The sequence below is a fragment of the Prenolepis imparis genome, unplaced genomic scaffold (genome assembly GCF_030444845.1).
Source record: "Prenolepis imparis isolate NDT839.2.m4 unplaced genomic scaffold, iyPreImpa1.0 SCAF_4, whole genome shotgun sequence".
Classification (NCBI taxonomy): Eukaryota; Metazoa; Arthropoda; class Insecta; order Hymenoptera; family Formicidae; genus Prenolepis; species Prenolepis imparis.
The window spans coordinates 20,575,157-20,590,773 of NW_028141162.1; the positions used below are offsets into that span (position 1 = coordinate 20,575,157).

General features: G+C 55.8%; 1 protein-coding gene across 1 annotated transcript; it reads right to left on the reverse strand.

The window, feature by feature from the left end:
* Window positions 1–7,302: 7,302 nt before the first annotated feature.
* Window positions 7,303–8,268, reverse strand: LOC145935618 (uncharacterized). The gene has a single exon (XM_083037104.1). The coding sequence runs from the start codon at window positions 8,266–8,268 to the stop codon at window positions 7,303–7,305; it is 966 nt and encodes a 321-aa protein (XP_082893230.1).
* Between the last annotated feature and the right edge of the window lie 7,349 nt (window positions 8,269–15,617).

Sequence of the window (15,617 nt, forward strand, 5' to 3'; positions counted from 1 at the left end):
CAACATGTGTGAGCGAATCTTTTGAACATGCTTATCTATTATTCACATTTATAACGTATGTACTCTTTTTCTATGCATATTACTATCTTTAAGCCGTTTAGATTTATAAGTTTAATTTTCAATTGTATTATTTTAGTGTACTTGAAAAGGACCACAACCATATGGTCGAAACGTCGTAACTTTTAATAAAGTAAAAAGTTTGTGCTAGTTTGGTCGATTATTTCAATATTGATCCTTTGATTAATTTACTAGCGATATTTAAAGAATTTATTGTTCAAATCTAATATGTCCAGTTAGGGGAGGAATGGTAAAAATATAAAATTTATACAAGGTTTAAGATTTTATTGACCAACACTGACTAAGACTAATTCTTATATTATAAGACTTAATTTGGGAATAATCTCAATTCGAGATTTATTTCCCGACTCCCCTCTAACCCCCCTGTAAAATTATAGGCGAGAAAAATATAGATCCGAAAGTCGCTGAATCGGGAATCGAACCCGAGACTATAAAATTTATACTATTATTTATAATATAATTAATATAAGCGCAAAACTCTGTTTACATGACAATACGTGAGATTATATGACATAAACATTTTATTTTACTAAATTTTTTCTTTTTCTTCTCTTCCGGAAGTGAAACCCCCCGCAGGGGGGCGGAATCCAGATTTACTCTTACATCGCCTCGCGGAGAGTGGAGGAGGCCTTGCGATCGTCGCGGAGCCGTATATAGTGCCCGACGGAAACCCAAATTGGGTACAAAGCACCGACGGCACCGCGGCGATCGTACGGAGGAACGTTACAGACTCCCCCCTAATTACAAAGCGCGACACAGGGGAGGGATTTGTAACGATAGAATGGGGGCCCATCGTCGTCGCGGGTATTTACGCGTCTCCGAACCGCAGCCCCAGGGAGTTCGAAGAACAGCTCAGCTCCCTGGATGATTGTATGAGAAGACACCATCCGAGGCCTATTATCGTCGCGGGGGACTTTAATGCTAAGTCGGAAGTATGGGGTTCCCCGCGAACGGATAGGAGAGGCAAGATGACGCTGGACTGGGCGGCGGAGCTGGGACTCTCAATAGTCAACGTGGGGAGGACCAGCACATGCGTCCGGACGCAGGGGGAGTCCATAGTCGATTTGACTTGGGCTAATCCCTCTGCCGAAGGGCGCATAAGGGAATGAAGGGTGGCGGCTGGCATGGAGAGTTTATCAGACCATCGTTACATAGAGTTCTCCGTGTCGGTTACCACCTAAGAAGTCGTAGAGCGCCGCTGAGTCCGGGAGGCGCAGCGACGACGATGGGCTGTCAAGAAGCTGGACGAGGACGCCTTCAGAGCAACACTGTTGGCGTCCTCACTGCTAAGAGAGAAGGAGGACGAGGAATGGGACCTATCCAGACACACGGCCTGGAACATGGACGCCATGGTACAGGCCTGTGAGGCATCCATGCCACTGATTGGGTCCCGGCCTCGCAAAGCTGCCTATTGGTAGACAGAGCAGATCGCTGAACTAAGGAGGTCCGCCTGTTAAGCCAGAAGGCGGATAAGAAGGGGAAATGGCGACGAAGAGGAAAAATGGAGAGCCTACAGAGTCGCCAGAGATGAACTCCGCTTGGAAATACGGAGGGAAAAGGCAAGGGCCTGGGATGGGATCCGCTCCAGTCCCTGGATGCGGATCCGTGGGGACGACCATACAAGATGGTTCTGAGAAGGTTAAAACAGGGGGCGTCCCCGCTGACCGAGTCTATGGATCCCCATCTCGTCGACACGCTGTTTCCTCGGGTGGAACAGCGTGGAGACCCAATTCCCAACCGGGAAATCACATGGACTGACGAGATGGAGGTTACGAGGGGGGAGTTGTTGGGCACCGTCAAAAAGATCAAAAGGGGGAAAGCCCCGGGACCGGACGGTGTCCACGGAAAACTCTGGGCCCTTGCCTATTCAGTGATGGAGAAGCTTATGAGGGCTATGTATAATAAATGCCTTCGCGAGGGAAAAGTCCCCCCAGAGTGGAAGAGGGCCAATTTGGTCCTCATTCCTAAGGAGGGAAAACCGCCGGACGAGCCTTCCGCATACAGGCCTATATGCCTGCTGGACGAGGCGGGGAAGATCTTGGAGAGGATTATTTCCGAACGCCTCGTCCATTACCTGACCCGGGAGAATCCCGATCTGCACGGCAGGCAATACGACTTCCGCGCTGAGCGATCGACCATCGACGCTGTGATGAGAGTTCGCTCGGACGCGGAGGCAGTGATGGAAGAGGGCGGGGTGGCGTTAATAGTGTCGTTGGACATATCCAACGTCTTCAACACCCTGCCCTGGAATCGGGTGGGAGAGGCCCTGGATCATCACAGAGTCCCCTCCTACCTGATAGCCGTGCTGCGGGACTACTTTCGGGAAAGGTATATAGAATACGTAAACCGAGAGGCCTGTGTGCGGGAGAAGAGAATGACGTGTGGGGTTCCACAGGGATCAGTACTGGGCCCACTGCTGTGGAACCTCACATACGATAACGTCGTCCGGACGGCCCTCCCCCCCGGCTGTAGCATGGTGTGCTACGCCGATGACACGCTCATCATAGCCGGGGGAAGCAACTGGGGCGACGCGAGAGCGGGAGCAAACCTCGCAGTGGACCGCGTCGTGCGCGCAATTCGGGGACTGGGACTAAAGGTGGCGCCCCAAAAAACAAGCCGTGTATATATACACGACGGATCTCACGGGGCGCCACCTAAGGACAACATACAGGTGGAGGAGACCCCTGTCCCAGTGGAGGCTCAGATCAAATATCTGGGCCTCCATTTGGATGACCGATGGACCTTCCGGGAACATTTCCGTCGATTGGCCCCCAGAGTGGAGAGGGCAGCAATGGCACTGAGCCGCCTGCTGCCCAACCTTGGGGGGCCCGATGGGAGGGTTGGCCGATTATATGCCGGCACCGTGCACGCCTGCTGATGTACGGTGCCCCCGTATGGGCGGAAAAAGTGATGGCCACCCGCAGTATTAAGGACAGTCTGCACCAGGTGCAAAAACGGGTGGCCGGAAGAATTTGTAGGGGGTACCGTACGGTTAGCTGGGCGGCAGCGGGCGTGCTGGCCAGCATCCCCCCAGTAGAACTCCTGGCGGAGATGTACGCTGAAGTTTATTGGCGTACATCCGAGCTAAGGAGGGATGGGGCGGTGCTGACCGATCGGAGCCGGCAGATACTGAGGATCCACGCTAGAAGGTCCCTCATTGGAAAGTGGGCCCGGAGCCTTGAAGATCCAAGGCTTCCGGGCCAGAGGACCTTGACGGCCACAAGAGTGGGACAGGGCCAGTGGGGGGGTCACTTTCCGGATGACTCAGGTGCTTACCGGACATGGCTGTTTTGGTAGATATCTGAGTCGAATAGGGAAGGAGCGCACGGCGCGGTGCGTGCACTGCGGGAGTGAGGAGGACTGCGCCGAGCACACGCTGGCGGAGTGCCTGTCGTGGCAGGAAGAGAAGCAGGGGTTGAAGACAGTGGTCGGCAGAGACTTGTCACTGCCGGGAATCGTGGGGAGGATGGTGGCCTCGGAAGAAGCATGGAAAGCCTTCTCCTCCTTCTGTGAAGCGGTGATGCTGCAGAAGGAGGAGAGGGAGAGAGAGAGAGAGGGACAGGGGAGGCGGGGAAGACCCGCTCTCACCCCCGAATTCCGGGAGGAGAGGGACGACCTGGCTGCCTGGGCGAAGAGGTCGCCGAGGTGGGAACCAGGGGAGGGTCGGGTCCCGTCCGGCCAGCCGGGCACCGCCTGGGGGGAGAAGTGTGCTCGCACATTTCTCCCCGGGTGCAGGGAGCCGGACTGGGGGTCCGGCGGTTTGCCCTCGACCAAGAGGCCGAGGTACGGACCGCCGCACGGCGAAGGTCCGACTCCCTGCTCCTTATGGGGGCAGAAGGGGAGGGGGCACGTCGAGGTAGCGCCTGACGTGTCCTCCTCCAAGAGGGACCGGTGACTGTGGAGAAGAGTCCATAGACACCGGTCCCGGGGGAATAGCAGGAGGCCAAACCTGTTCGGTGTTCCATCGCACGCTATCCCCCCCGAGGAGGAAGGAGGAGCGGGTTGGTCGGGCGCGGATCGCGGGGCTAGTGCCCGGGGTCAGCTACCGACCGGCCCCTTCTCCCGGCTGGGGTCTTTCTTCTGGGGAAGATCTCAGCGACTGCCCCCTTCGACCGCCAGCCGACCTCCAACTTTTAAGGGAGCGAGGAAGGCCCGGCCGAGGGGGGCTCGGGGGGACCACAGGAAACCAAGTCAAGAACTTGGCATCCATTACACGTGGTCCCCCCAGGAGGGCGATGCGGGTGGTGGGGCCCTCTTACCGGTTCGCCGCAAGGGCGCCGGGATGAGGGCACCACACCCGTAAGAAAGGTCTCCACCCTTCTGGAGGAGGCCTTTCGGTGAGGGTTCCCCGGATTGATGGCCGAATCCAAACTCCTTATAGGGAGTGGAAGGAGCCACAATTCGGGGAACGGGGGGCCGCTGCTCGAGTATCCCGCTCGAGCCGCCACCCCTCCGGAGTCGTGCTCCCTCCCCTTCCCTAAGGGATAGGGGATTCGGCATCCAGCCCCGGAGGCCCTCACCAGGGGGCCCCTCTCAGAAGAAGAAAGACCCTCTCTACAGCGTTTGCGCCCTTCCGCCGGTGCCTCTCGGCTTCCGGTGAGAGGGCGCTCCCGCCGCATCTATGTCTAAGAGGAGGGAGGCCGCGCCCCCCATGCGGCCGGGCAGTGCGCGACTACCACAGGCGCGCGACCCCTCCCTCCGGCCTCCCCGGTTGCGGCTCCCTCCGCTCCCTTGGGAGTTAGGATTTGACCGCAACCAGGGAGGTTGCCCATTTGGGGGCGCGACCGCGCCGGCCCCGCCTAAGCGAGATCGACGCACCCGCGCCCCCATTTCTCGTGAGGTCCTAGGGGGGGAGCGCCGGGACTTAAGCGTCCCCCCCCCCGAGGACCTTATCCCGCGTCCAAATTGGACGCGGGTATGTTCGGGACGCACCCCCCCCCCCCGATCCCCGCCACCACGAATGGGCAAGCCCATCGACGGCGGGAAAAGAGGGGGCCCGTCCCCATCCTTCATATCCGTCTCTTCCCTCTCCCTCCTTCTCCTTCTATTGGTGGCATGCCCCCCCCGATCCCCGCCGCCACAAATGGGCAAGCCCATCGACGGCGGGAAAAGAGGGGGCCCGTCCCCATCATCCATATCCGTCTCCTCGTCCCTTCCTCTTCTTCCTCTTCTTCCCTCTCGCTCCCTCCCCCTCTCCGCCCCTGCTTCTGCAGCATTACTGTGCTCATCATCGTTTTCTGTCAGCATTACTGTGCGCATCATCGTTTTCTGTCATTGCCCTCACTACTGGGCAATGACAGATCTCCTCCCACTGCGGCCACGAGTTCCTCTCTTTCTTCCGCCCAAGCACCACACTCCTCCAGTGTGTGCTGGGCGGTATCGCACCCGTGGCCGCAGTGCCAGCACCGCGTCGTGCGCTCCTTTCCTATCCGACCCAGGTACTCACCAAAGCATCCATGGCCCGTGAGCACCTGGGTCATATGGTAGGACACCCCATCTTTGGCCCTGTCCAGCCATTCTTCTAGACAGGGCCGTATGGCCCCGATGGTGCGCTGACCCGGCAGCCTCGGATCCATGAGGCTGTACTTCCACCTTTGGATCAGCGCCCGACGGGCGTGGACTCTCACCATACGCCGGAGGGGTTATTGGGACGCCCGCCCGCTGATATTCTCTTGTACGCTTGTACACATCTGCGTACATGCGGGCGAGCATCTCCACTGGGGGTACTTCTGCTAGCACCCCCACAGCCGTCCAGCTCACTGTCCGGTAACCCCGGCATATTCTGTTGGCCACCCGCTTTTGCAATTGCCTTAAGGCATTTTTTGCACCGCGGGCGGCCCCCAGACTCTCCTCCCATACAGGAGCATGGAATGAATTGTTCCGGCGTACAGTCGGCGAACACCTCCGCCCGGGCCCCCAAGGTTTGGCAGCAGGCGTTGCAGCGCCATTGCTGCCTTCTCCACCTTGGGGGTTATTTGGCGGAAGTGCTCGCGGAATGTCCACTTGCCATCGAGGTGGAGGCCCAAGTACTTCATATGGGTCCCCACCTCTATGGTGGTGTCCTCCACTGTGATGCGGGCTTCTGGTGGCGCCCCATGAGAGCCGTCGTGAAGAAAGACGGCCTCAGTTTTCTGGGGCGCCACCTTAAGCCCCATCTGACGAATGAGTCGCACGACGCGGTTCACCACAAAGTTGGCTCGAGCGATAGCGTCTTCCCACGAGTTCCCCTCAGCCATCACCAGTGTGTCATCGGCATAACACACCGCGTGACAGCCAGAGGGGAGGGCAGTCCGAAGAACGACGTCGTTTTCCAGGTTCCACATTAGGGGTCCTAACACTGACCCCTGTGGAACCCCGCACGACATACGACGTCTTTGTTCTTCGGCGTTTCTGTCTGTATAGGCCAATTGCCTGTCCCTGAAATAGTCCCTCAAAATCGACACCAGATACGGGGGAACCCTGTGATATTCCAGGGCCCCCCCGATCCGGTGCCATGGCAGGGTGTTGAAGGCGTTGGAAATGTCCAACGAAACTGCCAACAACACCCCGTCTTCCTCCGCAACGGCCCCCGCAATCGAGCGAACCCGCAGTATCGCGTCCACGGTGGATCGCCCGACGCGGAAGCCATATTGCCCATCGCTTAAATTGGGACCATTTCGGGACAAATGGTAGACGAGGCGGTCGACGATGATCCTTTCCAGGATCTTACCCGCCTCGTCTATTAGGCAAATTGGCCTATACGCCGAGGGCACATCCCTCGGTTTGCCCTCTTTGGGAAGGAGGACTATATGCGCCTCCTTCCACTCTCGTGGGAATGAGCCCATGCGGAAGCATTCGTTATACAACCTCCGCATGGGTTCTGCCAGACCCCGGTAGGCGAGAGCCCAGACTTTTCCATGTATGCCATCGGGACCTGGAGCTTTTCCGCTCTTGATCTTCCCGATGGCTTTCTGGAGCTCTCCTCCCGTGACCCCCATGGCCGCCTCGTCCCACATCCAGTCCCGCGCCGGAATCGGGTTTGTGTTTCCCTCCTCCAGCGAGAACAGGGTACTTACGACTTGGCCAATAAATTGGGGGTCTAAAGTTTCCGTTATGGGGGGCCCCCCACCTCTGAGTTTGTTTAAAACTATGCGGTAAGGGCGCCCCCACGGATCCTCGTCCAGGGAGGAGAGCAATTCCTCCCAGGCTCCCGCCTTGGCTTTCCTGATCAGGACGCGCAGGGTATCACGTCTTTCTTTGTACGCATCCCACGCGTCCTGATAACCCTCGGAGTCTATCCGCTCGAGCCTCTTCCTCCTTTGCACGTTTCTCCTTGCATGGTCGGAGGATCGCCTCGCTTCGGCGATTTTCTCCGACCACCAATATGCTTTTCGGGGGGGGCCTATTCTTTACCCTGGGCATGGCTGCATCACAAGTTTCATTTATGATCCTGAGCAGCCACGCCCTCTGTTTTTCTAGGTCCCCCCTAATTTCCCCTCCTTGAACCATCAGCGAAGCCTCAATTGCGGCCAGGAACGCGTCCTGGTCCATTTTCTTGAGGGCCCATCTGCGAGAGACAGCTTCTCTCAATCGGCGGCGCTCCACCACTTCTCGAGGGAAGGCATTGACGGAGAACTCTATATATCTGTGATCAGAGAGAGTTTCGACCTCCGTCAACACCCTCCACCCATGTAACAACTTTGCGGCAGGGCGGGTCGTCCAAGTAAGATCTACAATTGACTTGCTCTGCCGCCTTACACATGTGGCCTCGTTCCCCCTATTACAGGGTACGAGGCCAAACTGCGCCGCCCAATCCAATAGCTCGCGACCCCGCCAATCAGTGCGCGGGGAACCCCAAACGCCAGATTTTGCGTTGAAGTTCCCCGCGACCACTATCGGGGCGGGGCGGCGAGCCCTCAGCTGCCTCTCTAGGACGTGCAATCTCCCGCGGAAGTCTCCTTTGCTGAGACTCGGCGAGATGTACACGCCCACTACGACGACGGGCCCCCATTGGACCATGACGTAACCCTCCCCCGACTGTAAGAACTCCATCGGGGGAGAGTTTGACGCGTTCCTACGGGTAATCGCAGCCAGGCCGTCCGCGCTGCTTGCCCAATTATTTTCAGGCACGCGGTACGGCTCGGCTACGATCCCCAGGCCACAGTTCCTCTCCGCCATATTTTGGGCGAAGAGGTCTTGCTCCCCTGGCATGGTTGAGATTAGCCTGTAAAATTTTACAGGCCATCCTCGCCTGCTTTCTCATACTCGGGTCCCGCCACCTCCATGGTGGCGGGATCCTCATCCATTATATTCCTTCGGAGGCGCTGTCTTTTAGCGCCTCCTTCCGGGATCTTCTCCTCCTCCTCTCTTTTCCCCCCTTGTCCTTGGAGCCCTTTGTTCTTTGGGCTCCTCTGTCACGACATCGAGATCGATATAGGGGGGATTTCCTCTTGTTGTTGTTGGGGTTTCTTCCCCTTTCCTGTTTTCTTAACGGGCGATCCCGGCTTTGGGAGAGGGTGGTCCACTGCTTTGTTCAGCGGAACCCCCCTCCTCCCTTTTTGCACCGGTGTGCACGCCTTGCTGCCTGTCCTATGATTTGCAGGCAGCCCTCTGTCTGTGCACACCGGGCACTGGATTTCAGCCTCACAATTTCTGGCTGTATGGCCCTCTTTACCGCAGCGGTAGCATCTACCGCTGCGGTCTGTGTTGTTGGGGCACCGCGCTCGCACATGCCCCCCCCCCCCTCCAGGCATTTGTAGCACTGGAGGGGCCGCACCTCTAGCAATTCTGCGCGCGCGAGTGCCCATCTAATCTTTACCTGGGCCGTCTTCATAATTTGGTTCGCTGCCTTTAAGGGGCAGCAAACCCAAACTATTCCCATTCCACCTGGGGTTTTTCTAATTTCCCCCAGGTGGATCTCCTCCTCTTCACAGTTGCCGGCTGAGGCAACTGCTTCTACGACTTCGGGGGCTTGTATCGATTCATCAAGCCCCCGGAGCCTGAGTTCCGCCATCTTTGTTGGGCGCTGCACCCGGACTCCCTCTTTACCCGCGAGGGCCTTCTTCATCCCGAGGGCAAACTTATCGGCTTTTTCCTGACTGTTCGCCCCCGGGATTTCAAATATATAGGAGCCCGTTATGCCCCTTTTTTTGGCCCCCTCTATGCCCAGGCCCTTTACATCTACTTTTTGACGCGCCTCCCGGAGAGTTTTCTCGTATGTTCCGGGAGGGCACGTCACCGTAACGGCGGCCGTTCTCGATTCTCTTCTCTTCACAAGTGGCCGCTTTTGGTCTGCCGGCTTTAGGGTTGGGTTGGCAGCCTGCTTCTTATTAGGGGCTGTACTTTTAGCTGCCGCCTCTTTTACATCCGCCACTGTTGCCTTGCCCTTTTTGGCCTTTTTAGACACCACTTCCGTCCATGAAGTGGTGTCTTTCTGTGGTTCCTCCTTCTTTTTTGTGGCTTGGGGGTTTGGTTTGTGGGGCCCCTCCACTTTCTTCTCTTGTCTGTTCCCCTTGTTTTTCTTTTGGGGAAGCAGCTTTTCTTTTTCCTCCGTTTCTTTCGTTATCTCTTGTTTGGGGATTCTCGTTGTTGCCGGCAGTATTTTTACTGCCTTGTGCAACGTTTCGACATCCCTAATTACCGGTTTGGCTTTCATTACCGCTCTATTTTCCACTGGGGCCGTTTGTTTGGCCTTTATTGGCAGCACCTTCTGCAACTGCTGTTGTTGTTGCAGTGTTTGGTGCTGCTTTGCCTCCCTTTTTTCCTTCAGGGTTTGCCCATAGGTGGGAATCGGGCACCCGAGTCTCTTGTCGAGGTCCCTTACTACTATACCCTCTAGCATGGCAATTAATGCCATTTGTTTTACCTTCTCCTTATTCTCCTCTTCCTTGCTACCTTGTGGGATAGTATATTCCATGCCACCTCTGGAGACATGCAACATTCCCGCTTTGGTGGGGAAACGGTCCCTCTTTTCCTGCGTCAAGGGGGGAGGGGGATTTACTTTATCGAGGGTGGGGAGAGGCCGGAAGACCTCATCCTCCGAGATCTCCATCTCCTCCACCCCCAGTTCCTCCCTTACCCTTCCTGCAGTCCCCGAGATGTTCGGGATCTCCTCACCATGGGGTGAAGGTGAGATCCCCCTCATCTCAATATCCTCCGTTGGGGAGGCTCCCCTGCCGAAAGGCAGAAGAGGAGTTTCTCCAGCATCCTTTAGGGTTGATGGGATCTCCCCACCTTCGGGTGGAAGTGAGATTCCCTCAACCCACTCCTTTGTCCTTGTTCTTGCGCTTTTTTTTCTACGCTGAGCGGTCCTTTCACTTTCTCCTCTCTTTCCATCGGATGGAGTGTTTTTGTATTGGCCTTTCTTTTGGTGAGTTGTTCCAACTTCTGCGTGAGTTGTTGCTTTTCCCACATTAGTTGGTGAATTTGTTGGCGCAACTCTTCCAATTGCCTTTCCATGGGTACCTCTTTTGGATTCTGGGCCCTTATAGCCAGTGTCGTGGCCGCGGCACATATATCCGCGGCCGCCTCTTTAGCTTGTTTAATATAAGCGCCCTTCATCTGTTTGGACCAGACAGCTACCTTGTATATGTCCAGTGCCCTCTCTGACGCCACAGCCTCCAGATCTTGGATAGACGTCTCTTGATATTCCTCCCCCTTTTCCTGTATCATTTCGAGGAACTCTGCGTGATGACCTTCCTTGAGTAGGCTTATATCGGGGGTCCAGTACCTCCTTTTCGCAGCGTGCTTTCTCCTCTTTTTCTTCCCTGGCCTTTCTTTCCTTTAGTTTCCGGTATTCCCCGGTTTCTTCTGGACGGCCAGGTCCCCTATTTGATTCTATCAGAGGCAGAGGTAGTTCCTTCTCCTCCTCTTCCTTTCCCTCTTGATTCTGCCTTGCTGCATATGTGATTTTATGCCAAGGGCAGAAGCCTTTGTTATAGGGAACAGTTCCTGTGACAGGCCTCTCTCGTGTGCCTTCCCCTTCACTATGTTGGCTAGCCGTGTCCGTCTCGGTGTCCGCCTCTTCTTCTTCCTCGGGTTCTTTCAGCCCTCTCTTCTTGGAGATGATTATTTCCCTCTCCTTTGCCCGAGTCATTACCCTTGTCCGGCGTCTTTGCGCGGCTTCCTTCCTCAGGCTTCCTTTAGTCGACACCTTTGAGCAGGCTGAGGCTGAGGAGAGACTCTCCTCCGACGCTACTCTGCTCAGAAATATTGAGAACTCTTTGAGTTCTACTTGCCGATCTCCCTTCCAAAGATACTCCTCTTTCTTTACAGAGGTATGGGAGTCTTTCCTTCCCTGGACCTTTGGTCCTTCGCACTCCTTTCCTCCATTCCTTCCGTTGCGTTTAGTTTTGTGTTGGATCTCATTTCTTTTCTTCCCACTGTCCCGCTGCGGCTCCGTCCCCCAGGGTATACCCCCACTGGCCAAGGGGTGCCCCGAAACATGACCGGCCACACCCCAAGGCCGGGCCCCAAGTTCCCCCGGGGAGGGGACATATGTCATTGGCCGGGGAATACCGCACCCCGGCCTGACCCCGAGCCCCTTACTCCACCATGGGGGGTTTGACTCCCCCATGAGGTTTCAGGGGACCCCCGCCTCCGACAACGGGGTTACCGCAGCGGGTGGCGCCACCCGGGGGACCCCACGGACGCTTCGGACAGGGTCGCCGCTTTCCGGCCCTGCCCTACACGCCGTGGCGACTAGCCATCCCCCCACCGGTAATCACGTCCGGTGGAAGGGACCACACCTTCTCCTGACCGGTCGGTTCGGAAGGGGAGACGGCCAGGAGTACGAACTCTCGCCGCCGGGCCCCGCCTCGGAAATGTCCGAGCGGCCCCAGCGGCAGACTCTCGTGGCACCCTCCGGGCGATGCCCCTTGGGTAACCCCTCCGGGCAAAGCCCCTCGGGTAACCACGCGTGGCCTACTCCGCCGTCCCGGCCCGAGCTCAGAATATGTCCGAGTGTCCCGGGAACGGCAGCCCCAGGGACGCTGGGACGGGGACCCAGGCTACCCAGCCTGGAGACCCCCAACCAGCACCCTGGGGCTCTACTCTCGTCGCCGGGCCCCGCCTCGGAAACGTCCGAGCGGCCCCGGCGACTGACCGCGGTGACTCCCTCCGGGCAAGGCCCCTCGGGTAGTCACGGCTGGTCCCCTCCCCTTGCGGCCCCCGCCGCACAAAAGCCCCACCCCGAGACCCCGGGGGAAACACCCCCGGGAATAACCCCAGAAAATATCCCCCCCAGAGACATGGAATAGCACCCCGGCGGCCGAGGCCGCAGACTGCATGGCGGGAGGGCAAGCGCCGAAGCGCCGTGCAATGCCCTCTCTTAACGGTGCCATGCCACCGGGCGTTTGAATTCCGGGTCGCCATCCCTTACCACCTACGAGCCAAGACTCTGACGAGTCAAGGCTCTAACAGGGAAGTGGGCCCCGTCCCCCAAGACTAAGAAGATTCCCACAGTCCAGGAGAAACCCCCAGAAACCAGGGGGAGCCCCCAGAAACCGGGGGGCGAGTGTGCCTCATCATGAGGTACGGACCACTCTTAGCACCCTTCGCAGGGCTATCCCCTTGCGAAGGGTGAGCCCCCCCACCACGCCAAGGTGGTGGTCCACGGGGGGGTCCTAAAACTACCCTGGCGTAACATTTTTGTAAATAGTTCCGAAACTCGACGCATTTTGCAAAAATTTCCTGAGAGCGATTAAAATAACCCATCCAAAATCAGATGCAATCGTACGTAGAACAGAGATATCTTTTGCGATAATATTACGTAAAAAGGAAGCAATCCTCATAATCTTATAATCGGCCGAAACCATTTGAAAAAACTGGCACAGTGGCACTTTAAATTCGGAACCCCTTTCGTCTCAACAGTAATTTCTCAACAAAACAAACAAAAAAAACTTTACTAAACGCAGGCTGTAAAGAGTAGATTAGTATAGACAAGGGGAATTACAAATCACAAAGTAAATAAAACAATAAATGAAAGAGTTATCGGGAATTTCTCCAGGCTGTTCGTAACGGTGGCTAATACAAAGAAAATAAAATTCTCTCTTTCCTCTCCCATTATCTCCGTCACTTAGGTCAGTTCAATTATTTAATTGACTGAAATGAATAATTATTCATCGGGCTGAGGGCCCCACGTTGAGCGCCAAATTTGCGACGGTTTACTTTTATAACGCCGTGCAATTTCGTCGCCCTTTTATCTCGGTAACCACAGCCAAAGTAAAGCCAGAATAGTTTCTTGAGCGCCAGGTGCGGTCAGGCCACACCACACAAAACGGCACACTTAAGTAATCTGTTAAGAACGATGGCTCAACCTCGGTAGCTCAGTTCGCAAATAGGCAGAGGGGCGGGATTCTTTTATAAGACGACGTCGTGACCGGAGTTTCGGGGAGAAGGAGAGCGAGAGAGTTAATGACTCAAAACACAGTATATAAAAATTAATGTATATATTTCAGTCACAGCCACTTGCCTAATCAGTCTACAATGTCTATTTTCATTCACTTCGACAGAATAGTAGTTACTCAATATGCGTCGCTCCTGGCGAGAAAATAGACATATCATTTTACATCCCGACGCGGCAATACATAATTCGTTGGTACACGGAATTACGACACGACGCAGAAGATTATAAGAATAACATAGAATACTCGAAAACACAATAATCTATTCGGTAATTAATTTTCAACAACGACTTAACACTAACAATTAATCGTACAATAAATTAGACTGTCGACGCGGTACGGCGGTCCCCGGACAGAGAGGGGCGGCGGATACTTATTACTACGACGAATCTCGGTACGGGCGCCGTGCGCCGTGTCTCCTGCACAATCTCGTGTTTGGTAACTATAACTTTAGGCAGACTAAATACATTAAACCAATGACTCCCGTCTAATCGAGACACGGGTCCCCGGTTTCGCCTTTACTGGATAGTCGAAGTGGCGATCTTACAAAGAAAATGCGCTGCGATCCGTCGGTGTCCCTCGTGGTTCGCAAGTCGCCGTCCGGTCGAACAGTGAACGACGATGGGCCCGCGGCACGCCAGTAGCTTCCTGCTCGGGTCTTGCGCGCGGGGAGGGTTCCGTTAGCGCACGGTGCGATAGCCCACAGCCCGATAGCACACATAAAATTTAATATAATTCCCGATAACCCACATCCCTTTAGCACACAGCCCGATAGCACACAATGCAAAACGCGCATCATCCCGATAGCGCACAATGAAAAAGGCGCATTATCCCGATAGCGCACAATGCAAAAGGCGCATTGTTCCGATTGCACACATCCCGATAGCGCACGGTGCGATAGCCCACAGCCCGATAGCGCACGGTGCGATAGCCCACAGCCCGATAGCACACATCCCGATAGCGCACGGTGCGATAGCCCACAGCCCGATAGCGCACGGTGCAATAGCCCACAGCCCGATAGCGCACGGTGCGATAGCCCACAGCCCGATAGCCCACAACCCGATAGCACACAGGGGGTGGGGGTGGGTTGGTGGGGGGTGGTGAGGGTGGGTGGGGGTGTGGGGGAATGCTTCGGACCCGTGTGCTATCGGGATGTGTGCTATCGGGCTGTGGGCTATCGCCCCGTGCGCTATCGGGCTGTGGGCTATCGCACCGTGCGCTATCGGGATGTGTGCTATCGGGCTGTGGACTATCGCATCGTGCGCTATCGGGCTGTGGGCTATCGCACCGTGCGCTATCGGGCTGTGTGCTATCGGGATGTGTGTTATCGGAACAATACGCCTTTTGCATTGTGCACTATCGGGATAATGCGCCTTTTTCATTGTGCGCTATCGGGATGATGCGCCTTTTGCATTGTGTGCTATCGGGATGTGTGCTAAAGGGATGTGGGCTATCGGGAATTGTGTTCAATTTTTCGTGTGCTATCGGGTTGTGCGCTATCGCACCGTGCGCTAACGGATCCCGCTCTTGCGCGCGTAGGTCCTGATAGATAATCGATTCTTGACTCTTGATCGTTATCCCGGGTAATTCAAACTCTCGGTATCGTTTTTGTGTTGCTGATGCGGACTTGTATGTGGCCGTTCGCTTGCACGTCCCGGATGGCCGCCTCTTTTATGCTGTATAAGTACGGCCGGACTCGTCGCGAGGTGATCAGTGACCGACGTTCCCCGTGATTTCCTCGGGATGGTGGCTTCTGGAGCCTCACCGGAGTATCCATCCCTGTCTTGAGATGTCGGCGCCTTTTCTCTCCTCCATTCAGCTGCAGTTCTACGCTCTCCGAGGCTACAAATAGTTGTCCGGCAATAACGGGCCCTTACACCGTATCAATCGTATTATAATAATTGTAACGTCCTCTTTTACGTGGCGGATGGCGCGATAGCTTGGTCGGAGGATGGGTTCGTAAAAGGAACGGTAAGACACAACGCGGAGGGTTGGTGTAATTAACTCTGTTTATTAATGTTGGGTTTTATTTACAAGTGTTCATGCGTGTCTGTGGTGAGTATAGGTTGGCCGGTAATTAGTGTCGCTTTGCTATATCCGTAACGAGGTAGGTGTATCCGGGTGCGCGTTACAGCGGTATACGGGCGCGTCGGATAC

Bases quoted from the DNA above. Each gene is read 5' to 3' on its own strand.
- LOC145935618 (XM_083037104.1), bottom strand. From the start codon at position 8,268: ATGCCAGGGGAGCAAGACCTCTTCGCCCAAAATATGGCGGAGAGGAAC.